Raw genomic sequence first — 25,500 nt, forward strand, 5'->3', positions numbered from 1 at the left:
AAAATAGAGTTTTTTGTATTCACAATGTACACCTATAAAATCGCAATATTACCAGAAAGTTTTTATCTAAGGTGACATTTCAATACACTAATTTTAAAGACATTTCTAAAATTAATGAAATTATTTTTTCTCTGTTTTACTTTCTCAATTTGCTTTAAAAAAAATTTAATTCTCACTAATTAAGTAAGTAAATCTTCAGCATGCATAACGTTTGATGTCTTCGACTTCCCAAACATATTCAAATTCTACAAAAATCAAAGAAATCAATGTAATTGTTGTTGGTGTAAGTGGATCGGAAGCAGTTAAAGGACCTTCTGGAGTCGGTAAATCATTACTTTGTAATCGATTTGTTCGACCTGCCGCTGATGAATTTCATCGGGAACATTCGTCTGTGTTGTCACAGGTTGGTTCGAAGTTTTGAAATATTAGTGAGAGGCATAATAAGTTGAGTGTTGTAGTCTTCAAAAGTAAGTGATCTTCTATGTATTACATTTTGTTACTATTCATCAAATTTCGAATAAACAAACAAACAAACAAAAATTAATTTCAAAAAAAAATTTTGTTTTTGAAAATTTGGTTTCAGTTTCAATGTAAGAGTAAAGAATGAACGCTACTGTGCAGATTTGCTCATATTTCGGTGGGTTATATAAAAGTCTTCAATTCAAATAACTAATTTCTAAATGTCTTCATTTTATCGTAACACCAACGCAGTGCGTGTTTCAATGTTATTATATAAACCTTGTGAAACAATAAAAATGTATTCTGTAATCGATTTCAGATTGACTTTTGTGGAAGCCCTGTCATCAACAAAGATCACTGGTTGTACTGGGGAAGTCGGGTTCTGAGCAATCCAGAGAGCTCAGCTTCAAATATCTTGATCAGAGTTGCAGAGCAAACAGGTATTTAGTAATGTTTCGATAGGTTTTCTTAACATGGATAAAATTAATGGTTTTGGTATTGTAACTTTAGTAATGTCCTAAAAATAAAATGAGAATCCTTAAGAAAAACAAAAGAAAAACCGAACCTTGAAAAACGCGATGTTTCATTTTTGTCCAATTTCCCTGTCCGAATTCCCTCCAAAATGAGAAGCCACACCCCTTTTTGAGCCAATGAGTGCCTGCGAACTCCGCCCACTTCCTCGTATTGCTTATTCAAATAATTACTCAAGTTAAAGCTGAAAATTGTCTTTTTGGAAATCTATTTTTTTTTAAATTTCAGACTATTCTGAATAATATATATCTTAATCAAAATTCTCATTCACGTCAAGTGGAAAAAGTATTATTTCAGGTTCTTTGAAACATTTTTTACAGAATTTTTGGACGACGAAACATTTGAAACCATCGCCGGTTGTTCGAAATCTGAAAATTATTGTCAGAGATGCTGCCAAACAAGTTTACAAAGCAGAGATAAATTAATGTATATACAGAAAGTGAGTTCAAAGAACCGTTCGCATACTATTTTTTTTTACATTTTTTTTTACGCATACAATTAAGATAACAGAACTGTTCAAACTTAATGGTGTAATGAAGCAGTGCAAGAAATAAATTTTGGTCGAGCAAAAACTTCAAATAAGACAGACAATATCAAAACAACGTGAAACATTAAAAATTTTCATATTAAGGTTGGAGTATCATCAGAGACAGAATTGCTTTAAATTTGAAAAAAATTAATTGTACTGACCTAGTTTAACTGTTGAAAAGTTTCAAAATTTTTGCGGGTTTCCCGTGTAAATTTTTAAGTCTTTTCCCTTTTTCTTTGATGCCTGATTTGAAATAGCGTCTGTTGATAATTTGATAATTCAAAATAAATTTGCTGAAACTCTAAAAGTGGTCCAAAAGTTACCAATCTTTGCTAAAACGAAACATTTTGAATAATTTGATACAAATAAAAGTTACTGTTTCAATCTAATAATATAAAAAGTTGGAAAATCTCGTTATTAATGCGTTCTCGAAAATTACAAATTATTTTAAAAAAATTAACTTGAAAATATTAAAATATACTTTGCAACATCCGTCATTTTTTGGTTTGATTGTGAAGAAATAATCCAATTTTTTAGGAGCAACTAGGCCTGGAAAGTGAATTCCCTCAACAATTGCTCCCCAATGGGAAATTCAACGTCGATGGCTTCATTCTAGCTTGTGACATATCTAAACCAACTTCTGCTCACTTACACTCAAGCCATGTGCTGAATATTGCAAAAGCTATTTCAAAAACCAAGAAACCCGTGATAATAGCTTTTACAAAATGCGATGAAGCCAGTGAAGAATGCAAGAAAAATTATTTGAATTTATTTTATTCGACGAAAGAATTGAAGCACATTATGAGTCATGTACCACCAGTGGAGACTTCTTCTGTCAAAAATGTGAACGTGGAATATTTATTTGGTACACTTGCGAATTTATGTTTGAAGTCCCAGAAAATAGTGAAGAAACCGTTGGCATATCACGAGGCTTCTCTTTTTGTGGAGCAGAGGAATTTACATGTCAAGTTGGTTTTTTTTTTTGAAAACATCGTATACATCTCAACAAAATACTAAGTCAATAATTTTCAATATTCAATTCGGTTATTAATAAGATCATGAAACATCACAAAATTGGGATACATATATGTAACTATAGGTAAAATATTTCGAGATAGGCATATTTGTAGGCAGGCGTACCTGTCTCTTACCTGCCTACTCGTTTTTTTCCACACCAGGTGACCGCTATTGTGTGGATTTGTGAAATTTTTTGAAAATGTTCGATTTAAAACAATACAAATGTTCACGCAGACTTTGACCGTAGGCACGTTTTCAGGCACAAGGCGTAGGCTGCCTAGAAAACAAATTTTACAATAATAATAAATTGTCTGTTATTTTTTAATATATGCAAACCACTGTTCGTAAATCGACACAAGACCGCTGGCCGAGGTTGCTTTGTATGCTCTTGTGGAAACAATTGGACGTGAAAATTCTTTATAAAAAAATCTGTTTCATCTAGTTTTTATAAAATCACCAAGAATTCATATTCCAATACTGTTCTAATCTTTTCTTTTTCAGATGTTGTTTCTCAACTCTTCTATCTCAAGCAGTTCCACTTTGCACATATCCAAAAAAATGTTTGAGTTGGAATCAAGTTCTGGCAGATATCGATCGACATCCGGATCTTATGAATTTTGTGACTGTTTTCGGAAGTCGTGTGGCATTTGAAATGTACGAAAGATATGTGTCAGAAGCGAAGGAGTTGTGGGCAATTAATAGGTAATTAATTATTAATGAAGAAATATTGAATTTCGTATTCGTAGGAATTTCGTAGGTGAATTTCGTAGGGCCAAAAATTGTAGATTGAAATCTAGTCTGAATTTCACAAGTATTTGAAACTGTATTCACAAAAATTAAAAATCAACAAGCTAAAATTAAAAATACCAGCTTTTGCTAGCTTCTTCAAAATTTGTTCAGTGAATTTTTTTGTATTAAAATATTGGGCAAAAAGTTTTGTTAACCAACAAGCTAACTGAAAAACTAAGCAATTTTAAAATGTTAGATTTTTTTCGAAAAAATGGCACTAGAAACTGCAACTAGAGTGCACATTTATGCTCGAAATGTATTAAACAGAAAACAGAAAATTTTCCAAATCTACAAAATGTTTGGTTTTTCCGTGTTTTTGATAACGAAACTTTATTGGTTTCAACCCTAAGTTGTACTGAATATTGGAATTTATGTCAGCTGAATTTAACAACTATTTGAAACAGTATTTTTTAAACTTGGGTATCAAAATTTCAAAATTCGTGTTTACATCTTCTTGTTTGCGACTGGGCTTGAAAGTTTTTTAGCGAAAGTTTTTTTTTTCGGCTTTTTCAACAAAACAACAAAAAAATCGGAAAACTTTGTACATCCTTCGCCAACTAAAAAAAACTAAAAACTAAAAATCTGTCGAAGATAAAATACCAATGTGAAACCGAAAATTTTTTTTCAAGTTTCACATTACTAATTCAAGTCACAAATAAATCTCAAAAATTGAAAATTTTCAGACTCCGCACGCTGGTTCCCCGTCTATTTGAGATTTTCCAAGTGTTTCTGGATGTGGTAGATCTTGCTGAGATGGAATGGTCACAGGCAAGAGATTTCATGCGATGTCATCCATTGTTCCATGTTTTATTCGAATCTAACGGTAAACTTTATTTAGAAAACTGTTCCTGAAAAAAAAATGGAAAAAAAATTACTGCTTCACGATTTTGATTTAAATTGAAAATCCCAGTTTGTTCAATTTCCTTATGTAAGTTATTTAAAGTTTTCAGAATACAATCTAGAAATGTGGAGCCCGCCAAGTTCATTCAATAAAGACGAAAAGTCGAGACTTCCCTCTGAAATCCTTCTCCTACCTGAAGCTGCAAAAGTTTTCGAGCAATTTCGGGTATGTTGTGTACTGTTTTTATTCTATCCAAAAAAATAAAATAAATAAGTATTGTGGAATCAGTAGTAGATATAAAAAATATCTTGGTGCACTGCATACGCAATAAACACTAGTTGAACGTAGATCAATAAATATTGTAGGGGAAACCGAACATTTTTTTTGAAAAAAATCAATACATCTCGATATAGTTTTTATAATAAAAATTAAATTACTGTCCGAAAATAGAAATAACTTAAAATCTACGTAAAGTTACTGATAAGCGTTGACTTTCCGCAGCTTAATGTTCCCTTTTCTTCAATATCTAAAAATTGCAAAACAGTTTTTGGAGCAATTATACGGGTTTCCAAATAGTACAGAAATTCATTGAAAAAAAATACAAAAAAATTCAAATTGAAATTTAAAAAGTTTATATCGTACATACCAGAGGTGGGCGGATATTTTTTCGGATATTTTCTAGTAATGAGTTTATCAATAAGTATTGATGTAGTTATTCAGGAAGAAATGTATCCAAACCAAAGAGTTACTATTAAGCAACATTTTAATATGATAAAACCTAGAAAAATTCTACCAGTTTTCCTTACCGAGACCTTAAAATTTATTAGCCAAGCAACATCGGATATCGGATATTACGGATATTACGGATATCGGATAATGGACTTGCATATCGTTTATACAGAAAACTTGTAGAATTTTTCTAGGTTTTATCATATTAAAATGTTGCTTAATAGTTACTCTTTTGTTCGGATACATTTCTTCCTGAATAACTACATCAATACTTATTGATAAATTCATTACTAGAAAATATCCGAAAAAAATATCCGCCCACCTCTGGAACATACTATAATATTATTTGAAACCTCACAACTTTCTTATAAACACCATGAAACCGCAGAAAATATTTTTCAGCTATCAACCCTAAATCTTCGTCTAAAACACCAACTTGGCCAGGAATTCGAGTACCTTCTTAACGAAATCCCACAAATTCTACCGGGATGTTCTATGGAAACCGCGTTCCCTCTGTTTCAAAACTTCAACGTAATCAAGAAACTAACACCGGATATAGTCACTACAGTATATGACAGATTTCAAAAGAAATTAATGGAAAATGCTAGGAAACAGTTGGAAGAGTGCATTCTAGAAGTCTCACCGGGAATTCAACTTCAAAATTTAAAAATAAAATCATGGAAAACACCTGGATTATCGCATTTTGATATGAGCATGGATTTTAATCAAAAGCTTGAAACTGTGAAAAACTTTTTGGAAGTTGATGATAGATATGAATGGATGAGGATTATGGCGGGAGAACGAGATCAAATTATTGTCAATCATCTTCCGTTTATTTTCGATGTTTCCCCGGTTAACTGTCCGAGCACTGATATGTGCATTGATCTCGTTGGCACATCAATTTTAAACGATTTCTCGGAACAAAATAGCACATTTTGTGGATCTTCTGGTTTTTCAGAGTGCTTTGAAGCAACGAGGAAGAATTCTGGAAAAAATATGCCTAGGATTCAGGTGGGATTTTTTTTTCTGTTTCATGGGTTGGGAAATAAAATCGGTGATTCGATGTTCTGTTACCAGGGAGCAATCGTGTATGTCGTGTATGTAGAAATCGTGTACAACTTTTTTTGAGTTTTAAAATGTTTTATTTGAATTTTACAACAGAAATTGAATTCTCTCGCAAGTTTAAGACTAAAGTTAGTTTCCTTATTGCTGTGATTAATTTGATTTTAAACATCAAATTTACACTTGCTGAAGCTGTCTAAATTCAATAAGAAAATCGATAATTGGGAATTATTTATTTATGGTGTTACGTGAGCAGGTTCTTTATTATTATTTTATTTTTTTGACAAATGGAATTATTTTATTTTTTTGGCAAATTGTGTTCGAATCATTTTTTCAAAATGTGAAAAAATTATGAAAACATCTTGAAACAATATATAAATTTTTTCCGTCAATTTTGCAAAACTCCTATTTTTTGAGAGAAACCCTCAATTTCTGCAGAATTGCATTTTTTTTAAACTGTTTCATGGGGTTGTTTTAAGTGATAATAAGTTAAGTTTGGACAATCTTGTCAAAATTAGGAATATCTGCTCGGAGAAAATGCGGATTTTTTATTTTCAAATTTTATAAAAATTTTACAACTTATGTGATAGATTGTCAATCATATCAACAATATTTGGATTGAATCGAAAGGGAAAACCAATTCGTATACTCTAGAACTTTATTCGACGTATAACTCAAAATTCAAAGTTCACACACTGTTCTCTTATTTCACCTATTTGCCATCGTAAAACTTTTTCGCAGCAATGACTTTTGGGGCAGAATCCCATTTGAGCCGACACAGGGGACATGATGGATTTAAAGAAGACTGCCACCAACACCTGAAAACAGTCCACCACCTGAAACACCTGAAAACAATCCAAAAGTTAATAGTTTCAATGGCATTAATCACAAACTTAGCACATCCAATCATCTTCAGGCATTTCGGGCAAACTTTTGGATTCACAGGCTCCTCCATGCAAATAACACAGTCTTGTAAAGTTGGAGATGGTGGAGCAGGAGGAGCATGCGGAACTAAAACAGGTGCATCTGATGTAGATGGGATCGACCTGAAAAATCGTTCATAATTAAGTATAAACCAATATTAATTTCAATATTGAAAATTCACGAATGACTCGGTTGCAATTACTCACTGTCTGGAAGCTGATGGATCCAAGGTTCCGGGTGCTGCTCTGCCACGAGCAATTGCCAGCCTGTGGCCTTGACGTGCAGACACATATGGACTCGTTCGGTATTGCCTGAAATTAGAAATAATGCTCAGTTGATTCAGAATTAGTCAAAAGTACGTATGTGACGCGATTCTCGCGCTTCTTCTTGGAGCAGGAACGTTTTGACGATCTTCTGAAGAATCCCTTATGAGTTGGTCTCCATGGTCGCTGAAATACATATGTTGAAACCTTGTAAAAAACTATAGTTCCGTTAGTTCCAGTCTGTTTTTCTGGAAGGAATTCTTGGGAGCGACCTGCCACTTTTCCGGATTTTCCAAATTCGGAAACAGGAAAGGGACACACAAAAATTTGGATGTTCTGCACTCTTCGTTCAAGAAGTGAACGTTTTTCGGAAAAAGACGTGTACGTGATCCTTTGAAACTTGAGTCAAGTTTGACTTGTTCGCTTCAGAAATGTATTAAGTCCTAACCTCGGAGCATTTTGTAGGGCCATATTTGTTGATGAAGCAGGAGAAAGTGGAGCAGAAATTGTGGATGTAGCTGAGTGTTCCCTAAAAAGATTTTTGGAATCAAGTATAGCCCAAGACTGAAATTACTCACGGTTGCTGTCTGGAAGCTGGCGGGACCAATATTCCGGATTGTTCAGCATTTGGTCCTTGCTGTGTAGCGACTGAATCCTGGGCATCACTGAAATATATTGAAACATTGGTTTAAAATATTAGTATTCGGGAAATTACCGTGTCCTCCTTACATCTGATCGGCGTGGTCTACCTCGAGCTCGTCGGGGCAAGCTGAAAATATCGGGTTCATTCCAGGTGAAAGCAACGTGTCACTTCTATATTTCAAAAATTTTGTGATTCACAAAAAAATTTGAATTTCCAAAAATTAGAAAACAAAGGAACACTCCATAGTTGGGAAAACCTTTCGGGTGATACGTGACCCTCACAAACTGAGGTCAGTTTTTGAGCAAATTACACATCATCATTTTAACTTTAACTTAGACTAGTCCGCTTCAAAAAGGTATAAACTACTAACTTTAGAGCCTGAGCCAGATTTCGTGGAGCTTGAACTGGGCCATGATCAGGAGCAGCTCTGCAAAAATTTTTATCGAATATTCTGACTTCGCGAGAAAAAAATCTGTACTACTTTTTGTTAAGCAGAAAATTTATTCCACTTCTCAGCCTGCTTCAATAATTATCAAGTACTAACCTTGGAGCGGGACTCTGTGTTGGTGGATTTGGTCGCGCATCAACTGGAACTTGCGCATTTGAATGCTCAGCAACAAGATGTTCTGGACTCTGAGCTGGAATTGGTAGAGCTTGAACAGCAACTTGGTCTACATGAACAGCAAATCGCATGGCATACTGATAATCTTGACGTTCCTGTTGAATCCGGTTATACTCTGCTCTGCAAAAAACTGTCTTTAAAATTCTGTTTATCGAGAAAAAAAAACGGATTTTGCAAACAAGAATTTACCTTTGACCTTCAACGTCTATTTGTTCTATTTGTAGAACTTCTTCGCTGGAATTGATTTCATTGACAATCATTGTTTGACGAGTATATGGAGTTGATATATAGAAATAAATTTTTCCTACGACAAACTTCTTGTTTCAGCTTTTTTTTGTCGAAAAGGACGAAAAGGTCAATGTCACGTTTTGCATTTTCTTCTTTTTAAAAATCGAACCTACTCAGTTTTTTCTAAAGTAAGATTTAACTAATATTTGAAAAAAATAAAATGAGAATTTCAAAAAACTTTGAAACATAATTTTTTTTCCTCAACAAACAGTAAAATTTCCAGGTGTTTCAAAATTCAAAGTCCATTTTTTGACATTTTTAAAATGTTTCACTATTTTGACAATTTCTGCCAGTCCGAACTTCTACAGTGCTTTTTAACATACCGTATTTCCTCTATTAGTCTTGCATGCAAGACTAATTTTCGATTGGTCTGTTGGGGTGTAAGACTAATAAAGACTGCCAGACTATTTTTCGAATGCCCAATCACTTTGGAAAGTGACACATTTTTAATAGAAAACTTAACTTGATACCGTTCGTTCACACAATGAAAAATATATACTTTTCCAATATTTCATCAATATTGAATATTGGGGTACCCCTGATCCAGTAGGTTTGGTTCTCAAAACACTCAACTTAAAAACAGTTTGAAACAGTACTTTTTCAGATATCTGCAATGTGTGGTGATCAACTTTCAATCGATTCTCTGGCTGGTGCACTCTTCCATAACACACTAATTCGGCCTTCCAACTACAATTTCTCCAATGATGGTGCAACATTCATAGAGGTTCTTGATGAGAATACCCAAATCTGGAATAATATTGAAATCAATATGTGCAGTTATCACTCTTGGTTTCATAAAAATGACTCAAATCCCAGTGAATCAATTGATTTAAATGATGGATATTTATTTGTTTACAATTCACAAAGAGCTTCAAGTTTCAACTATGCTCGGTGTGCAATCGAAAAACTCGCCGAAACGAATTCGGTGAATTTCGATTGTATTTTGTTGTTGGCCGTGGTCAAGGGTGGTGGCAGTGATTCAATGAAGGTGAGTCAATATTTGGAAATGTTTTGGGAAAATGGCGAGTATATGAAATAGTGGATTTTGTGTGTATGTGTGGAGCAGTTGGAAACCACCCACGCTTTTTTTTGAAATTTTTATTAACTTTTTAAAATGGATTTTTTTTTGAAATTTTTCCGGTCTCAAGACAAGTTTTTTAAATTTTCTCCAGGCGTTTGTTTTAGTTATTTGGAAAACTATATAAAGGCGGTTTTTTGGTAAAAAAAGTTACCGACATTTTATTCTGACACAAATTGAGAACCTGCAGAAATGTCACAAATTCATGTTGTCTAAAAATTAAAAAAAATTATTAATTTGAGGTGATTTACTTGGCCAACTAATTGTAAGCCAACTACAAAACCAGTTTTTCAAAAAATTACGGTTTCAAATTTTCCCTATGAAACATCCAAATTCTTAACCATTTATTCAAACGTTTATATCTTAAACTTTTAAACTTTTAGACTTTTAAACTTTTAAACTTTTTTAAACTGAAAAGAATGAGAAATTCACAATAAAATAAGGTATCATATTTGAAAATTCAGATAATTTTCGCTGGTATGTATTTTACTTTAAAAAAAAGAAAAGAGAATTGTTACTCAAAATTTGTTTTACATTTTCAATGTGGTTTCTAATATTAGTACAATTTCTGTCGTGTAGTTAAGCATATCCTTGATTAATTATTATAAATGCATATTTATGATTGTAAAGTATTTACAATTAGTATATTTAATTCTGAAACTTTTTTCTTCTACTTTACCAAAAAAAAATTCCCGAGCTGGCGTTTTCAGGCAAATTTTAATGAATTTTCTGGGTTTTGAGAAGTTAAAGTCATGAAAATACATGTAATGGTGGAAGAAAACTTTTTTAAAAGTCGATTGAAAAATTGAAAAAAAAATCGTTAAAAAATTCGTAAAATTGTATTACCTTTTCTTAACAGTTAAATTCTGTCATAAGGACTATTATTTATTATTTAATGCAAAATCCTTACGGAAGATTAAGATTTTTGAAATAATTTCACTATACTCTGTACTGTTTCTGCTAGTAGATTAATTTAAACTGAAATTTTACCAGTCATTGGGCATATCTCCGGTCACAAAATTCTAAACTTTTTTATTTTTTTTACTGTTTCGTACTCAGTAGTAACATAGAGAAATTGAAAACAAAAAATGTTTTTTAAAAAAATTTTTTAATTGTGAGTAAATGCAACTTCCCCAACTAATTATCTTTTACCACTACAGGAGATAGTAGTAACAATGATGCAAAACACGTAATGATGACTGTTCGTGTTCAAAAAGAATAAGTGCTTTCACACGGAAAGAGAAAACTACTTGAAAGAGCACGCAAAGACTGAGAGGATACAAACCGTCCCCTCACCTAAGCCTGCCTGATTTCTCTTTCTCTATTTGTCTTTGAACAGGCGGCTTGGGCTAAACCTCGTTTTTTACTTTTTTTCACTGATTTTTGTAGCCCATATATATGTATCATCTATTAATTTTTATAAATTGGCTCTATTCCAGTAATTTTAAATTTGAAACAAAAATATTTTTTTCTGTTTCTCACAATTCTTTTAAAATAGGTAGTTTGAAAAATATGGTATTACACATAACAGTAATAATAGTTACGTTACGTTTAGTTCTTCAAAAAAAAATTCTGAACGTTTATTTGTACATCTTCCTTAAATAATTTTGATATTTATTTGCAAAAATCCCAATTTCATGTTTACGCGCGAGCGTACAGCAAAAATGTTCACTAAACCTTTTCCGAATTTGAATTTTCAACAAAAAATATTGTTTCATGATTTATAATTATAGTTCAGATTCAAAGCATTTCAATTGTTTTCCATAGCGATGAAAACATTTATATCCTTTTCACATGTGAATGAATTATTTAACTATTCAACTCTTTGTTTTCAGCTCAATTTGGAGAATTTAACCGAAGGCGCTGAGCTGTGCAAGTCGATTGGAGCAAGATTCTCAGCAATTGATTTTCGGAAACGAAAAACCAAATCGAATGGGATAAATCATCAAATGATGGAATTTCTTCATGATATTTGTGATGGACAGGTTCAACCAATTACTTCCAATGCTAATTCAGAAATGTTAGTGAGCTTTTTGATTGATAGCGATGACGAAGCATTGCATTTAAATCTTCAATTATTAATATCAGTTAGCTGAAACAGCAGAAAATCATTTCAGAGACAGCATAGAAAATGATCGTCCATCAATTCTCTCATCGTCTGGAATTCAGTTGCTAGCAAGTCAGTTTGAATTGATATTTCGAGAATTTTTCTTTTGGAATTCATCAGTTTAGTTAAAAGTTATTCAAAAATTTGTAAAAGCATAGAGACCAATACTTACCCCGTTTAAAATGGAGATGTATAAAACAACTATAAAACAGTGGAAATTGAAACTGCCAAAAAAAAGTATATTTCTCAAACATCGATAATTATTTTTAGCAATTGTAAGAAACAGTGAAACAAATTTCAAAATTAAAAATTTAATTTAGTTTTTAAACATTTTCAGAACCGGATAGTTCCAACAGAAGTAGACGGCCCAAGCCAGTTGTCAACTCAAATTTGAGGTTAGTTTTTCTTTAGTTTATAATTTTTAAAATTATGAAAACTAGCGAAAACATATGTTTCATGTTTTTCATAAAATTCAGTCGATATTATCACCACCAATGTATATCACCAAGTATAATAAAGTGTTCGCGGTTTAAAAACTTTTTTTTCAGAAATCGCGTAACACGAACGGATCCACTAATCATGTCACACTTCTATAGTCAACCGATTGAAATTCAACCGGCTCCACTTGCTACACCAGAAGCTGTCGATTTTTCACCAGCTTATTCGTTGGTTAATGTAGGTTTTTATTCAATTTTATGTCTTTAAAACATTGCAAATTTAATAAAACTGGAATGAAATATTGTCAATAATGCTTATAGTGACACTGAAACAGTAATTTTCAAAAATTCATCAAGTAGAATATTTATTTCAACTATTCTGTACCTTATCATCTTGATTGGAAATTTCAAATAATATTTAAACACACTGAAACAGTTGTTTTCAAAAATTAATCTAGTAGTAGTATTTTTCAGGACGCAGTTCACACAGTAATCCAAGTGAATGGCTCAACTCCGTTAAAAAGTCCACCAACATTTCATAGCTATGAATCTTCGACGCCCGACTCACGGAGCACAACGTCTACGGTGTCGGGGTCAAGTCCAGGTATAGATTTTATTTTCCAAAATGGTTTTTTTTATTTCCAAAAATCTACATTTTCCAGTGAATTTCCCTCAATTTTCTGAAAATATGAAAATTTTTCACTTAATTCTTGCAGTGAGTTTTCAAATTGGTGATAATAATTTAAAAATTTTTAAAAGCAATTTTTCAAACTCCAACCAACACAAAATTAAAAAAATCAAGTTTTCATGCCCTTAAACATAAAAAGCTAACATCTTGGCATCCTAGTAATAAGTTTGATGACAACTTTTAGAAGAAAAATTTGGTTTTTATAGAGAAATGACACTTATAATTATGAAAAATCGTAAACCGACCACATAATTGACCTATGTAAAACTTAATTTCAGTAAATATAAATTATGAAACAGCAAAAAAGTTTCGACAAAGTTTTTTTTTAGATTTGCATTTGAAATTTTCATTCAGAAACCTATGTAAAAAACTTTAAATATTTCCTATTTCAATATTTCAATTTCAGCTCCCCGAGCAGTATCTGCTGATGTGACAAGACGTTCCCGTACCTCAAATGTCTCACTTTCAACTGATTCCATAAATCGTCTACATCGAACGTCAAACCTTTTCCAACTTCGCCCCGAGGCTGCTCTTACTGCTGAACAAAAACGAAAATCACTGTCAATTGAATCTCTGACAAAAGTTCCGGAAAAAGAAAAAGGAAATCGATTTGTACGGAAAGTTGCCACGTCATTCCGACTACGTAAAAGCTTACTGGATACGACTTGTGATGGAGAATCAGATAAAAAAGAGAATAAAAAGAAAACATCTACAACTACATCACCTGAACAAATTTCTTCGTTTCTTGAGAAAATGGCAACGAGATCACTTCCACAATCACCGAGAACCGATAGAAAAGCGAAACTTTATTCGTCGTTGAGTGAGTTTCTTGAAACGCTGATTTTTTTTTCTGAAATTCACTGACAGCGTTAATGGGAATTTTACACTTCAAGAAAAACCTTAAAAGAAAAACTGAAAATTATCAAAAAAATAATAAAAAGTTGGGTTGAAATCCCTGCAAAATGAAAATTGCAAGACTAATCAGCGATTCGCTCCGCGCACTTTTGACCAGGAATGGGCGGAGTTCGAAGACGATGATTGGTTGAGAAAAGGTCTTGACTGATGTTTTTAGAGAGAATGAAAACAGGGAAATTCAGAAAATAAAAATTGAAAACTTGTTTTTTCAGTTTTTGATTTTGTTCGCTTTTTGATTTTTTACGGTTTCTACGATTGACGATTTGCAGTTTAGTGTAATCTCGAATGCGTATTCGATTTGTTTCTAAAACGGTAATAAACTGTATTTATTAAGATAAAAAACTTTCAAAACTTCAACCGGTTTTTCCAAACATATTACAGAAAATAAGTGGCGTAAAATATATCAAAATACTGAAACCGAAAATGTTTTTTGCAAACACATAATATTTTGTGTACTTCAGATAGTACTACGGAAAAAGTGTCAAACGTGTTGTCGTGGCTTCCATCAAAGACATCGAAGAAGTTGATGAAGAACAAAAGTGCAACTCATGATGTAAGGGATTTTAAAACAAACATTTTTATTTTTCGGCTGAAAAAGTTGTTTTTTTTGTGCAGGCTAATTTCAGAGTTTCAGCAGATATATTTCTATTTAAAAAAAAATGTAATTCAACAATAGTTTTTTTGCAAAATATATTTTTTAAAATCAATTAAAAAGCAATTATTATGTTTTAAAAAATATTTGAAAATCTTGGAATTTCAGCTAAGCACATCCCTTATCAACTACCCTGCAAGTACGAGTACACAAGGAGTCATTGCTGCAAATGAAACATTGGAGACATTATGCTCAAAATCTCCTTCCCAAATACCAATTTATCTTGAGAAATGTATACAATTTATTGAACAGGTTAGTAAAAGAAAATGAAATTTTGTATACTTTTTCTGAAACTGTGAAACAATATTTTTTTTAAATTTAGTTTTTCCTGTTTTAAGGAAATTTGTTTTGTCTAACTTGTACTGTTTAATTTCAGAATGGAGGTTTTGAACAAGAGGGACTGTACCGAGTACCTGGAAATCAAACTCATTTGGCAGAAGTTGAGAAACGGTTTTTGAAATATGTGAGTAGAAATTCAGTAGCTTGAATTGAAAAAAAACCGAACATTTAGCCGGAGTTGGATTTTTTTCCTTATTTATGAATTTTTTTTCGTTTTTTCAAAATTTATATCTGAATTACATACTGTTTTAGAGGTCAGACCGAGAAATTCTCCCTAGTCAAAAATATCACAATAGCATTTTTCAGATTAATTCGGATTCTTTTTGAAACAGTAAAAAAATTTTCAAAACTTTATATACTTTTTTTTCAGTAATTTTTGGTTGAATTTAGAACATGTTTATCATTTTTATTGAAAACAAATGTTTTATCAAATTTTATTTCAATTTTGTAACTGACGACCTGGCAATGAATACTCTTTATTTCAATATATTGAAACATTATCCAAATTAATGAACAATATAAGAGAAAATTGATATTTAAATTCAAGATTTTCCATCATTGCTAACATTTTGCAGGGAGAATTCGATGTCTCCTCGTTTGACACGCCTGTCCACGTGGCAGCAACCGCCCTGAAGAGCTTTTTCTCGTGCCTACCGGAATCATTAATACCGACGGCTTACCATTTACGGTGGAAACAAATTATGATGGTTTCAGATGATATTAAGGTTTGTTTTAGGAAAAAGAGACGTTACTGATCAAATTTACAAAAACTTGAAAACATATGAAAAAGTATTGAAACCGAAATTTTTTTAACATTTAAAATCAAAATGTCGATCAGGAATTATATCATGAAACTTTCAGGGTATGACCAAAAAAATTAAGAGAGTAATTTTATAATTTTCTAGCAAGAAACATTGAGAGAAAACTAAGAAAATTATGTTGAATGCGAGCATATTTGTATAATTTGAATTTTTACCGAAAAAATATAAATAAAAAGTCGTTAGATAGCACGAGATTGAATTTTTCAATTGATTGCAAAAGAAACATTGAAACTTACAGAAACTCTATCACATATGAAAATTCTGAACAGACTTTTTTTTTTGAAAATTTATTTTAAGTTTGACCATATTATTTCAAATGATGAAAAAACCATGAACCTGAAACATTAAAAGTTCCAGAACTTATTACAAATATGAAACAGTAACAAAAATTAATAAAAAAAATACATAACATAGGAAAATGTTTGAGTTTTTTTTGTGAATGGTTACGACTCTCAACAAAAGTTAATAACGAAATACTTGCAATTAGGAAAATGTTTGAATAATTTGAAAATGTTATTTAGTTTCTGTAAACGATGAAGTCAGTGGGGTTTAACAGTTTGGCGGATATTGCTCGCCAGTTACTTTATTGAGTCTCAGAAATAATAGACAACAGAAACAGTGGAAAAATATAAGAAATGGAACAAAACGATGAGGAGAGATTGGGAGTTGGGGTTTGACGATAACTGTGCCCGTCCTTGCGGACGGGCTTCTTTTATACTCCTGTCCCAGGGGGGGGGGGGGGGGAGTTTGAGGGTGACACATTGTTAAGTGGCCGGGGGAAAGATGCAATGTGACGATGGGAAAAGGAATGTGTGCAATATAATATTGGAAAAAAGGTGAAGGTACGTTGCGTACATTCTGGTTAAAATTAGAACTGACAAAAAATGAATACAATTTTCAAATTAGTAAAAAAAACTTTCATTCAAAAAGGAACATTTTGAATTTCAAACTCAAACAAGCAGTTTTGTAATTTTTTACTGTGAGATTGCAAACAATTACTGTTTCTAGAATATCATATTATTGTCAGTATCAGAATTTTAATGATGTAAGCAATTCAAAAGCATGAGGCATAAGAATACTTTTTTCAGAAAATCGACGGAATCCGTGATGCGTTGGCAATTCTTCCGGTTTCAAATCAAAAAGTCCTTCAATATCTAGTCACTCACCTCACAAAAGTGTCATGTTCTCCAAAAACCGTAATGAATTCAAATAATTTGTCAAAAGTGTGGACGCCCACACTGTTTAGGTATGTAGAAAAAATATTGCAGTTTCAGGTTTTCGATAAGAGTTAGGTTAATTTAGATAATCTCAATGATAATCTAGTTTGTTGTTTTTCTTTTCTTTTTTCAATTTTAATTCTGTTTAATTTTAAATTTTCAGACCGGTGTTCGCTTCGTATGAAGAGCTATCTTCTGGTATAATTGCATTTCAATTGGCCTTGGAAATGCTCATTTTCAATTCCCATTCACTTTTCAATCAAAGTTTTTAATAATTCTATGACGTGGATAATTATCGGGCCAACTCTTGTTTTTCAGTTATTTTTTAATGTTTTTTTTCTGAATAAAGTTTTTTTGAGATTTTGGATCGAGAACCCCAGCAACTATATGACCATAATAATTTTTTTTTTCTAAAACATAATCACCGTACGATAAAACATAATCACCGTACAGTTACGAATTTGTGGAAATTGTGAAACAGTAGAAATTGTTATTTTGATTTTATAACGAATTCAGTTTGAAATTATTTTTAAACCATAAGAACAATTTTTAAAATTTGTTTCTAATGGTTTAATTTTTTCTCTCCAAACATTAATTCATAAAATCACAGTTGAATTTCCAAATTGTACCTTCATCCCGTATTTGGGGTTCCAAAATTGATTTGTTAATTGCCAGAAAACCGGGACTTATTTTTGTAACTTGTGCATACACGCCACGCAGTTTATTCATTTCGAGTGTAAATTTTTTGTTGAAAAGAGGTTTGACAGAAAAGGTATTAACCGTAAAAAACAAAGCTAATCAGACAAATCGGAGATTTGTTAGGCTTCGCAGTGGGGTTTGGCGTAGAGTAACTCAAGAATAATTTTATTTCAAAGCTCGAAAACATACAAATAAAATAAACGCAAGTTTTTGGCAACTTAACAGTCTGAATAGTTAAATTTACCTTTCCACTTGTACCAGTCAGCAACATTTTATCAAAACGGTGTCGTCTTTTCTTGAGCTAGGATGAGAAGTAAAAATGGAGAAGCAATGAAGACTCTCGTATTGAGCAAAGATTTAATTTCATTCATTTTTCCAACTTTATAGACATTTCCAATGCTGTGGCCACATGAGTTCTTGATTAAAACTAATACTTAATGTTCGCTTTAAAATCATTACCTATATATATCATTACCTATATATAAAAAAATAGTGTCCGTTTGTTAAGAAGTGACGTCATAGCTTACAAAGGCAAGGCGTTTTCGGCTGTTGGAGGGATATTAGTTTGGGGTTAGTAGGGGATATGGGCGGGGTACTGTAGTAGTACTGTAGGAGTACTGTAGGAGTACGGTAGGATTACTGTAGTTTGGGAAAAATTGTGTTTTTGTCTTTTGAAGAGATATAGGTTTGGGGTTAGTAGTGGGATATGGTCGGGGTACTGTAGTAGTACTGTAGGAGTACTGTAGGATTACTGTAGTTTGAGAAAAAGTGACTTTCCGTCTTTGTAAGGGAAATTGGAAACTTCGGAAAAATTCTGAAATGTTCCAGAACCTTCTGAAAATTCTGAAAAGCTTTAGAACCTTCTGGATAATTCGAAAAAATTCTGGATTGTTCTAGAACTTTCTGGAAAATTTGAAAAAATGTTGCTGCGAGATCTTCGTGGCGAGACCCATCGTGGTGAGACCCATCGTGGCGAGACCCATCGTGGTGAGACCCATCGTGGCGAGACCCATCGTGGCGAGACCCATCGTTGCGAGACCAACCGTGGTGAGACCCGTCGTGGTGAGACCCATCGTGGTGAGGCCCATCGTGGCGAGACCCATCGTGGCGAGACCCATCGTTGCGAGACCAACCGTGGTGAGACCCGTCGTGGTGAGACCCATCGTGGTGAGGCCCATCGTGGCGAGACCCATCGTGGCGAGACCCATCGTTGCGAGACCAACCGTGGTGAGACCCGTCGTGGTGAGACCCATCGTGGTGAGGCCCATCGTGGCGAGACCCATCGTGGCGAGACCCATCGTGGCGAGACCCATCGTGGTGAGGCCCATCGTGGCGAGACCCATCGTGGCGAGACCCATCGTGGTGAGACCCATCGTGGTGAGGCCCATCGTGGCGAGACCCATCGTGGCGAGACCCATCGTGGTGAGACCCATCGTGGCGAGACCCATCGTGGCGAGACCCATCGTTGCGAGACCAACCGTGGTGAGACCCGTCGTGGTGAGACCCATCGTGGTGAGGCCCATCGTGGCGAGACCCATCGTGGCGAGACCCATCGTGGTGAGACCCATCGTGGCGAGGCCCATCGTGGCGAGACCCATCGTGGCGAGACCCATCGTGGTGAGACCCATCGTGGAAAGACCCATCGTGGCGAGACCAACCGTGGTGAGACCCGTCGTGGTGAGACCCATCGTGGTGAGACCCATCGTGGTGAGACCCATATTTTGAATATTTTGGCGGGAAATTTGAATTTTCTGTGAAAAAAATTTTGGCGGGAAATTTAAATTTTCCATGAAAAATATTTTGGCGGGAAATTTAAATTTTCTGTGAAAAATATTTTGGCGGGAAATTTAAATTTTCTGAAAAAAATATTTTGGAGGGAAATTTAAATTTTCTGAAAAAAAACATTTTGGAGGGAAATTTAAATTTTCTGAAAAAAATATTTTGGAGGGAAATTTTTAATTTTCTGAGAAAAATATTTTGGAGGGAAATTTGAATTTTCTGAAAATTCTAAAATTCTGGAAATCTAGAATCGGGAAAATTCTAGAATGTTCCAGAACTTTCTAGAAAAATCGAGAAAATTCTGGAATGTTCCAGAACTTTCTAGAAAAATCGAGAAAATTCTGGAATGTTCCAGAACTTTCTAGAAAAATCGAGAAAATTCTGGAATGTTCCAGAACTTTCTAGAAAAATCGAGAAAATTCTGAAATGTTCCAGAACTTTCTAGAAAAATCGAGAAAATTCTTGAATGTTCCAGAACTTTCTAGAAAAATTGAGAAAATTCTGGAAGTGTATGTGTGTCAAATACTTTTAATGGTGCCAGTTGTTGCCCGCGCCGTAGGCGCGGTCAGCGGCTGGTATATATATATTAAAAAACCTAAAACAAACATGTGAGATACACCGGCTTAAATTGAAAATTGCAGAGCAGAATTAAAAAAATATATATTTAGAAGAACCACCACGATTTCGGTTTTCCCCTATTGATGTCCTTCTCGAGATCTTTCAAAAAGTTTTGTGTGTACTGGCGGACGCGATCGTCGCCACTCCGGCTCATTTGGACAGCTTTCCGTGCGAATTCCAGGGCTTCATTCTGAAAAAAAATTTTTAATTAAAAATTAAAGAAAAACAAATGTTATGGGCTTATTCATGTGATAATGAAAATTCGAAAATGTATTTATATGTGTGCAGAAAAATGTAAAAAAATACATGAATTTTCTGCATTTTTCAACATTTCTCTGCATCGCCGACAGCCTACTTCACATGTTGAAGACAAGAGACGCAGAGAGATGTGTCCACGCAGGGTGGTATCACTGCGTCTGGAATATAGGACAAACTTCATTTACATAAACACATTTCTTCATTTTTCGTCATCACATGAATAACCACATTGGGGCAACCCTACCTTTTGCCCAGTATGAAATAATGACTCGGCATAATTGCAATAATATCCAGGGAGCATGTGAGCACACTCGTTCACGTAGAGAATACGTTCCACACCGATTGCTAGGTATTTTTTTGCTAATTCGAATCTGAAATTTTGACAATTTTTAGGTTTCTTTGGAAAAATGGCAACTTTTCCATACTTCTCTATTTTTAATTAAATTTTTAAATTTTCCTACATATTTTTTAAAAATAAATCTGTAGTTTCCTTTTTTCGCATACTTTTTCCAATTTTTAACTCTTGACTGTAAAGCGTACTGAAGTACTGTAGTTTCAAGGTTTTGTTTTAGATTATAGAACATGGAACGTAAAATCCTTTTTAAAAATTTATATAACTTTTCTGTTTTTTTTTTCATATTCAATTTGAAACACCTTATTTCAATAACACTCAATTTACCTAATTAATTGAAATTTCAAATTGTGAATATAAATCTCCATTATTTTTGTTGCAAAGTTGGTAAATTATTTAAAATTTCAAAATTTTTTTGGTTAAACGTCAAAAACTGAAAAAGGCACACTGCCCTAGAACGGGGTTTACGTGGCAATCTCTCCCTCTTCTCATCATTAGAGCTAAGTTTCATAAAAACAATGCATTGGTTTTTAATAGAAGCACAACAAAATATAACGAAATCTCAGTAGGTTCTCATGTTTTAGGGTTGAAACAACGTTTCTGGTGCAAAGAAACTTTTAAAACGTGTTTTAACAATTCTGTATTCGACATAAAATTCGAATATACCAGAATTTGCTTATTTTATCAGCCTTTTTAACAAAAAGCACATTTTTCAACAATTAATCATAGGAAGACCCGAAAAACATGAAAATTATCGCACTAAAAAGAATAGAACTCGTTTATTTCTTGACGTTTTTTGAAATTTTTGTGATTTATCAGTGCAAATTTCCGTTACCAACAAAAGTTGGATTTGCGAATGAAGAAAAATAATTTTTTCAGCCGAGAAAAAGGCCTGAAACTGGCAAAAGAAAATTCATATTCAAAACAATTGACGTGAAATGTATGAAATCTACTGGATTTTCAAATTTTAGTCAGATAACGTGAACTTTGCAGTTCGAAATGAAACTTAGCTCTAATGATAAGAAGAGGGAGGGATTGCCACGTAAACCCCGTTCTAGGGCAGTGTGAAAGGGTACTTGTGAACTATACGCACTTAAATTTCCATTAATTTATCGGTTTTAATTAAACGTGATACCCATTTTACTCGGTTGGCTTAAGAATGATGTTTTCCTATTAAAAAACACCATATAAGCCTAAAACTACAAAAGCATTCCACACGTTTTTATTTCATAGTTTAAACAATTAATTTTTAATAATACACAAGTACCAAAAAAATTTTTAAATGTTCAATTTTAATATTTAGTATTCAATAATTTTTCAAATTTTTAATTAAAACATTTTATTCTTGCAAAGCTTACCGATTTTTGAGCACTAAAAGTTGTTGAGCATATTTATTGTATGTGCCGAGCTGGCTCCGTAGATTTGATACGATATCTGAATCAAGGGTGTCGTTTTTCTATTTTTCGGCTTTACTATCAGGTTGTCCCATAAGTTTTTGTACTATTTTTTTTTTGAAAAAAATTTATTTCTCTCAAGCGACAAGTAGTACTATTCACACAAGTATTCACCATTAGTGTCCACCACTTGTTGCCATTTACTAGGTAACATCATGATGCCACGGGAGAAGAAATCCGGCGAACGCGATGAGAAGAAAGTGGAGAGTTCAGTTTTGAGATGCTCTTCGTCGTCGAATTGCTTGTCGCGCATGTAGTCACTGAGAGACAAGAACAAATGGTAGTCGGTTGGTGCAAGATCTGGAGAATATGGTGGATGCGGTAAAACAGTCCAACCAAGATCTTGCAGCTTTTGGAAAGTCTTCTTGGCGACATGAGGCCTAGCATTATCGTGAAGAAAATATAGTTTTTCATATTTTCCGTTGGTCTTTTCTGCAACTCGGTCCAATTGGGCACAATAGTAATCAACAGTGATAGTTTTATTAGTTGGCAACAATTCCCAGTGCACGGGTCCTTGAACACCCCACCAGACACAGATCATAATCTTTTTTGGGTGAAGATCAGGCTTTGGCGTCGGTATTCCTTTCTCACCGATCGGAAGCCATTGACGTTTTCTGGAATGGTTAACATAGAGCACCCACTTCTCATCTCCAGTAACCAGATTGTTCAGCCAATCGAACTTTCGACGAAAAGTTAGAAGTTGAGTACAAACGTTGACCCGAGTGAGCTTCTGTGATGCCGAAAGTTCATGAGGCACCCAAGTTCCAAGTTTTGAAGTAAAACCAAGGCGACCCAAGTGACGTGGAATTGTGCTATGACAACACTCAAGCTTCTCTTCCATTTCACGAAGACTAAGACGAGGCTCTTCCTCCACCAGCTTCACTAGGTCTTCTTCATTTAACTCTACCGGTCGCCCAGAACGTTCTATTTCTTCGAGACTGAAGTCGCCGTTCTTGAACTTTTGAAACCAACTCTTTGCTGTATTATAAGAGAGTGCTCCCTCACCCATCGCACCGCATATGTTTCGTTCCGCTTCCATTGCTGAATGACCAAGACGAAATTCATAAAGAAGAAGCAATCTAACGTCTCGACGTTCAAGTTTGATGATTGTCATCGTGGCAAAGTAGAAATGGATGAAATGAATCTTTTCTGAAAGGGGACGACCCGACCTTGACACGACCTACGATGAAAAAATTTTAAAACTTTCTAGAAGTTTTGGAAAAATATTTGAAAAAAAGTACAAAAACTTATGGGACAACCTGATAAAAGTAAAAAAAAAATTCGGTAAATTTACCATAAAATATGATTTTTTAAAATCAAATTTAGTTTATATTGATGAGAAAAAACATAAAAATGCATACTAAAAAGAAGCACAATGGCCAAAATTTTAAGCTAATTGTTGAAAATTGAAATAATTTTCGAAATATCGGAAAATCGAAAATGGAAATGTTTCGATTTTTTAAAAAATCTTACAGTACGGTATTTAAACATTTTCAAAGTTTCCAGTTAACAGTGCTGCACAGCAGTTCAGGTTCAGGGTCGACTACAAACCTTCATGACTTCATCAATATATTCTTCAACTTCTGCCATCCGGGTCACTCCGCAATAATTAATCAAAAAATTCGCGTACGCTTCTAACGTCATTCCAAAAAGTGCAATCGGGTCGGTGTTCATTGGTCCAAACGTATCGACAGTGTGTCGATCTTCGACAAGAGCTCCGTGAGCAACACTGAAACATTTTTCTAAACTTTTTTAAATACTTTATACAACAAACCTAAACTTTTTCATATGCTCTTCCATAACCTTCATTTGTCTTCTCACACAATGCTTGAAACCACTTTCCGCGCTTTCGAGATCACCTCGATGTGCCAAGATGTCGGCAAGTTTCAGAGAAACTCCGATAAACTCCGGGTCAAAATCTTTTTTTCCGTGAAGCTGAACGAGGCGCTGAATTACAATTCGAAAATATTTATCGGCTTCGTCCAAATTCATTTTCTCGTAAAACGTATAGGCCATTTCATCGTAGACTTGTGTGATTGGCATGTCTTCTTTCCGCTCTTCAGCCTCCTCTAGTGCCAGTTGTAGTACTTGAATTGCATCGTCGTACTGGCGTCGTTTCCGGTAAAGCCAAGACTGGAAAACGAGGAGGGTCTCGCGAGGAAAATGTTTCTGTACAATTACCTGTTTAACCTTCTCCTTCAATGGATCAGCATCCAGCTGCACCTTCTCAATGCCCAACACACCCTTGATAGTTGTCATCCATGAGAGAGCGAGTACTGTAGTTCCGCCGGTCGCTGCACTTTTTTCCATATCTACTGAAATATTGATCTTAAGAATTTTTAACTCAATTTAATTTATTTACGTATGCGTAGAATGCGTATTACACACCATATTTGCCGAGCAAAATATCTCGTTGGGAAAATTACAGTAATTCTTTAAATTACTATAGTATACTGTAGCGCTTGTGTCGATTTTCGGGCTCAATTTTCGCTATATTCCATTTCCTTCGTTTCTTCGTATTATTTTCTCATATTTTGCTTAATTTCAATATTCTATCGATAAATAAACGATTTAAATTAATTTCGAAAATCGAGCCCATAAATCGATACAAGCGCTGCAGTAGTCATTTAAAAAATTGCTGTATTTTTCCCTACGAGATATTTTGTGTCGAATATGTTGCGCGATACGCATTCTCGGAATTTTGTGTGTTTAAAAAAGAATCTGAAAAAAATTTGTTTCCAAAAAACTCACGACCATCTCCCGCCACCGTTGGTTTTTCCACCGCTGCTCCCATGACGATGATGCTGCTGTCGTGACCGCCCCGAGCTATGATGCTGACGTGTAGTCCCGGTGGAGAAGGCGGCCGCCACAGGACGGACCGTAGGCGTGCATAACTTGGACATGGATGGCAGCATCTGCATTTTTTTCAGGTTTAGGAGACATTTGAATAAAGTTAATCATTATTAAATAGAAAATACGGTGGGCAACCGAAGGGAATTGTAAAAAACAAAAAAAAATATCTGAAAATCTTATTAATAATTTCTCGGCAATTCCCGGCAACTTCTTCCCCAAGTTTGGGCCTATTCAGCTTCTTACCCAACTCTTGCCAACTTCTAGCCCAGAGTATGCCCAAGTCTTACCCAACTTCAACAATTCTAGTGTAAACTCCCTCGCCCGAGTCTTGCCCAAGTCTTAGCCAAGTTTTGCCAACTTCTTACCCAAGTTTGCAGATGTAAAGAACGAACAAGATTCCGAAATCCCGCATGCGCAATGTTTAGCGTAAATCGACACTTTGTCTTTTGAGTAATTTGTATTTAAAATAGAAGAATTTCAATGTAATTGAAAGTATTCACTGGAAAACTTGTCCCTTCAAAGGCCAATTCTAAATA

At 34.0% G+C, this 25,500-nt stretch overlaps 2 protein-coding genes, 69 non-coding genes and 1 pseudogene across 74 annotated transcripts; 25 read left to right on the top strand and 47 right to left on the bottom strand.

Moving 5' to 3' along the window:
* The first annotated feature begins 179 nt into the window (after positions 1–179).
* Positions 180–200, top strand: 21ur-13105. Its single transcript, NR_057543.1, has one exon.
* On the top strand, positions 200–17,305 carry rga-5 (Rho-GAP domain-containing protein; the record flags this gene model as incomplete). Of its 3 annotated transcripts, NM_001028086.6 has the most annotated exons (21): positions 200–403; positions 779–899; positions 1,311–1,429; positions 2,057–2,487; positions 3,038–3,238; positions 4,009–4,148; positions 4,276–4,391; positions 5,298–5,906; positions 9,302–9,685; positions 11,611–11,795; positions 11,893–11,954; positions 12,220–12,277; positions 12,431–12,557; positions 12,794–12,923; positions 13,414–13,827; positions 14,384–14,475; positions 14,683–14,826; positions 14,951–15,037; positions 15,489–15,638; positions 16,823–16,980; positions 17,115–17,305. In NM_001028086.6, the coding sequence occupies 21 exons, from the start codon at positions 215–217 to the stop codon at positions 17,221–17,223; spliced, it is 4,026 nt and encodes a 1,341-aa protein (NP_001023257.1). The 3 variants fall into 3 exon arrangements, with proteins under 3 accessions (NP_001023257.1, NP_001255759.1, NP_001255760.1); NM_001268830.3 differs by lacking the exons at positions 200–403; positions 779–899; positions 1,311–1,429; ... (4 more) ...; positions 5,298–5,906; positions 9,302–9,685 and having other exon boundaries at positions 11,725–11,795; positions 17,115–17,223; NM_001268831.3 differs by lacking the exons at positions 200–403; positions 779–899; positions 1,311–1,429; ... (10 more) ...; positions 12,794–12,923; positions 13,414–13,827 and having other exon boundaries at positions 14,449–14,475; positions 17,115–17,223.
* On the top strand, positions 628–648 carry 21ur-529. Its single transcript, NR_057544.1, has one exon.
* 21ur-5901 lies at positions 682–702 on the bottom strand. Its single transcript, NR_057545.1, has one exon.
* Positions 685–705, bottom strand: 21ur-4877. Its single transcript, NR_057546.1, has one exon.
* 21ur-1810 lies at positions 762–782 on the top strand. The gene has a single exon (NR_057547.1).
* On the top strand, positions 956–976 carry 21ur-4951. The gene has a single exon (NR_057548.1).
* On the bottom strand, positions 1,467–1,487 carry 21ur-6182. Its single transcript, NR_057549.1, has one exon.
* On the bottom strand, positions 1,468–1,488 carry 21ur-11389. The gene has a single exon (NR_057550.1).
* Positions 1,535–1,555, bottom strand: 21ur-3933. The gene has a single exon (NR_057551.1).
* 21ur-14821 lies at positions 1,760–1,780 on the top strand. Its single transcript, NR_057552.1, has one exon.
* On the top strand, positions 1,941–1,961 carry 21ur-268. The gene has a single exon (NR_057553.1).
* On the bottom strand, positions 2,520–2,540 carry 21ur-1148. Its single transcript, NR_057554.1, has one exon.
* Positions 2,521–2,541, bottom strand: 21ur-7789. The gene has a single exon (NR_057555.1).
* Positions 3,012–3,032, top strand: 21ur-2220. The gene has a single exon (NR_057556.1).
* Positions 3,294–3,314, bottom strand: 21ur-13822. The gene has a single exon (NR_057557.1).
* On the bottom strand, positions 3,295–3,315 carry 21ur-5854. Its single transcript, NR_057558.1, has one exon.
* On the bottom strand, positions 3,660–3,680 carry 21ur-15403. The gene has a single exon (NR_057559.1).
* 21ur-1654 lies at positions 3,664–3,684 on the bottom strand. Its single transcript, NR_057560.1, has one exon.
* On the bottom strand, positions 3,871–3,891 carry 21ur-11813. The gene has a single exon (NR_057561.1).
* On the bottom strand, positions 3,872–3,892 carry 21ur-5692. The gene has a single exon (NR_057562.1).
* 21ur-11917 lies at positions 4,245–4,265 on the top strand. Its single transcript, NR_057563.1, has one exon.
* On the bottom strand, positions 4,473–4,493 carry 21ur-464. Its single transcript, NR_057564.1, has one exon.
* 21ur-14214 lies at positions 4,474–4,494 on the bottom strand. The gene has a single exon (NR_057565.1).
* On the bottom strand, positions 5,214–5,234 carry 21ur-5041. Its single transcript, NR_057566.1, has one exon.
* Positions 5,217–5,237, bottom strand: 21ur-15214. Its single transcript, NR_057567.1, has one exon.
* Positions 5,455–5,475, top strand: 21ur-3438. The gene has a single exon (NR_057568.1).
* Positions 5,571–5,591, bottom strand: 21ur-3814. Its single transcript, NR_057569.1, has one exon.
* On the top strand, positions 5,967–5,987 carry 21ur-3258. Its single transcript, NR_057570.1, has one exon.
* 21ur-1869 lies at positions 6,261–6,281 on the bottom strand. The gene has a single exon (NR_057571.1).
* On the bottom strand, positions 6,262–6,282 carry 21ur-1112. Its single transcript, NR_057572.1, has one exon.
* Positions 6,461–6,481, top strand: 21ur-11128. Its single transcript, NR_057573.1, has one exon.
* H08M01.1 (RING-type domain-containing protein) lies at positions 6,600–8,704 on the bottom strand. Its single transcript, NM_070264.4, has 10 exons — positions 8,599–8,704; positions 8,332–8,529; positions 8,158–8,214; positions 7,860–7,913; positions 7,723–7,809; positions 7,593–7,673; positions 7,241–7,330; positions 7,088–7,192; positions 6,851–7,003; positions 6,600–6,802 (listed from the first exon to the last, which is right to left on the bottom strand). The coding sequence occupies exons 1-10, from the start codon at positions 8,667–8,669 to the stop codon at positions 6,670–6,672; spliced, it is 1,029 nt and encodes a 342-aa protein (NP_502665.1). The 5' UTR covers positions 8,670–8,704; the 3' UTR covers positions 6,600–6,669.
* Positions 8,819–8,839, bottom strand: 21ur-6247. The gene has a single exon (NR_057574.1).
* 21ur-2389 lies at positions 9,223–9,243 on the bottom strand. The gene has a single exon (NR_057575.1).
* Positions 9,226–9,246, bottom strand: 21ur-8399. Its single transcript, NR_057576.1, has one exon.
* 21ur-14973 lies at positions 9,338–9,358 on the top strand. The gene has a single exon (NR_057577.1).
* 21ur-12692 lies at positions 10,036–10,056 on the bottom strand. Its single transcript, NR_057578.1, has one exon.
* On the bottom strand, positions 10,037–10,057 carry 21ur-10852. Its single transcript, NR_057579.1, has one exon.
* On the top strand, positions 10,123–10,143 carry 21ur-12083. The gene has a single exon (NR_057580.1).
* Positions 10,124–10,144, top strand: 21ur-5247. The gene has a single exon (NR_057581.1).
* Positions 10,355–10,375, top strand: 21ur-2471. Its single transcript, NR_057582.1, has one exon.
* Positions 10,772–10,792, top strand: 21ur-10935. The gene has a single exon (NR_057583.1).
* Positions 10,773–10,793, top strand: 21ur-1433. Its single transcript, NR_057584.1, has one exon.
* 21ur-15230 lies at positions 11,292–11,312 on the top strand. Its single transcript, NR_057585.1, has one exon.
* 21ur-642 lies at positions 11,295–11,315 on the top strand. Its single transcript, NR_057586.1, has one exon.
* Positions 11,530–11,550, top strand: 21ur-12809. Its single transcript, NR_057587.1, has one exon.
* 21ur-5063 lies at positions 11,809–11,829 on the bottom strand. The gene has a single exon (NR_057588.1).
* 21ur-687 lies at positions 12,026–12,046 on the bottom strand. Its single transcript, NR_057589.1, has one exon.
* Positions 12,029–12,049, bottom strand: 21ur-3009. Its single transcript, NR_057590.1, has one exon.
* Positions 12,044–12,064, bottom strand: 21ur-14122. The gene has a single exon (NR_057591.1).
* Positions 12,378–12,398, top strand: 21ur-4538. Its single transcript, NR_057592.1, has one exon.
* 21ur-11868 lies at positions 12,588–12,608 on the bottom strand. The gene has a single exon (NR_057593.1).
* Positions 12,688–12,708, bottom strand: 21ur-4755. Its single transcript, NR_057594.1, has one exon.
* 21ur-2892 lies at positions 12,691–12,711 on the bottom strand. Its single transcript, NR_057595.1, has one exon.
* 21ur-8446 lies at positions 13,239–13,259 on the bottom strand. Its single transcript, NR_057596.1, has one exon.
* Positions 13,436–13,456, top strand: 21ur-2185. Its single transcript, NR_057597.1, has one exon.
* 21ur-15614 lies at positions 13,777–13,797 on the bottom strand. Its single transcript, NR_057598.1, has one exon.
* Positions 13,780–13,800, bottom strand: 21ur-15263. Its single transcript, NR_057599.1, has one exon.
* 21ur-3419 lies at positions 14,170–14,190 on the bottom strand. Its single transcript, NR_057600.1, has one exon.
* On the bottom strand, positions 14,277–14,297 carry 21ur-1134. The gene has a single exon (NR_057601.1).
* On the bottom strand, positions 14,810–14,830 carry 21ur-1141. Its single transcript, NR_057602.1, has one exon.
* On the bottom strand, positions 15,177–15,197 carry 21ur-9740. Its single transcript, NR_057603.1, has one exon.
* On the bottom strand, positions 15,180–15,200 carry 21ur-8775. The gene has a single exon (NR_057604.1).
* Positions 15,344–15,364, bottom strand: 21ur-5581. Its single transcript, NR_057605.1, has one exon.
* 21ur-6778 lies at positions 15,648–15,668 on the bottom strand. The gene has a single exon (NR_057606.1).
* On the bottom strand, positions 16,048–16,068 carry 21ur-10387. The gene has a single exon (NR_057607.1).
* 21ur-7151 lies at positions 16,779–16,799 on the top strand. The gene has a single exon (NR_057608.1).
* Positions 17,047–17,067, top strand: 21ur-7426. The gene has a single exon (NR_057609.1).
* Positions 17,306–17,366: 61 nt separating the features above from the next.
* On the bottom strand, positions 17,367–17,387 carry 21ur-6213. The gene has a single exon (NR_057610.1).
* On the bottom strand, positions 17,368–17,388 carry 21ur-12669. Its single transcript, NR_057611.1, has one exon.
* Positions 17,389–20,090: 2,702 nt separating this feature from the next.
* On the bottom strand, positions 20,091–25,026 carry B0513.7 (annotated as a pseudogene). Its single transcript has 7 exons — positions 24,863–25,026; positions 24,293–24,426; positions 23,886–24,244; positions 23,663–23,840; positions 22,016–22,091; positions 20,550–20,676; positions 20,091–20,237 (listed from the first exon to the last, which is right to left on the bottom strand). Coding segments are annotated over exons 1-7 (1,185 nt in total).
* Positions 25,027–25,500: the final 474 nt, after the last annotated feature.

Source organism: Caenorhabditis elegans, chromosome IV, assembly GCF_000002985.6.
Source record: "Caenorhabditis elegans chromosome IV".
In the NCBI taxonomy this organism is placed as follows: domain Eukaryota; kingdom Metazoa; phylum Nematoda; class Chromadorea; order Rhabditida; family Rhabditidae; genus Caenorhabditis; species Caenorhabditis elegans.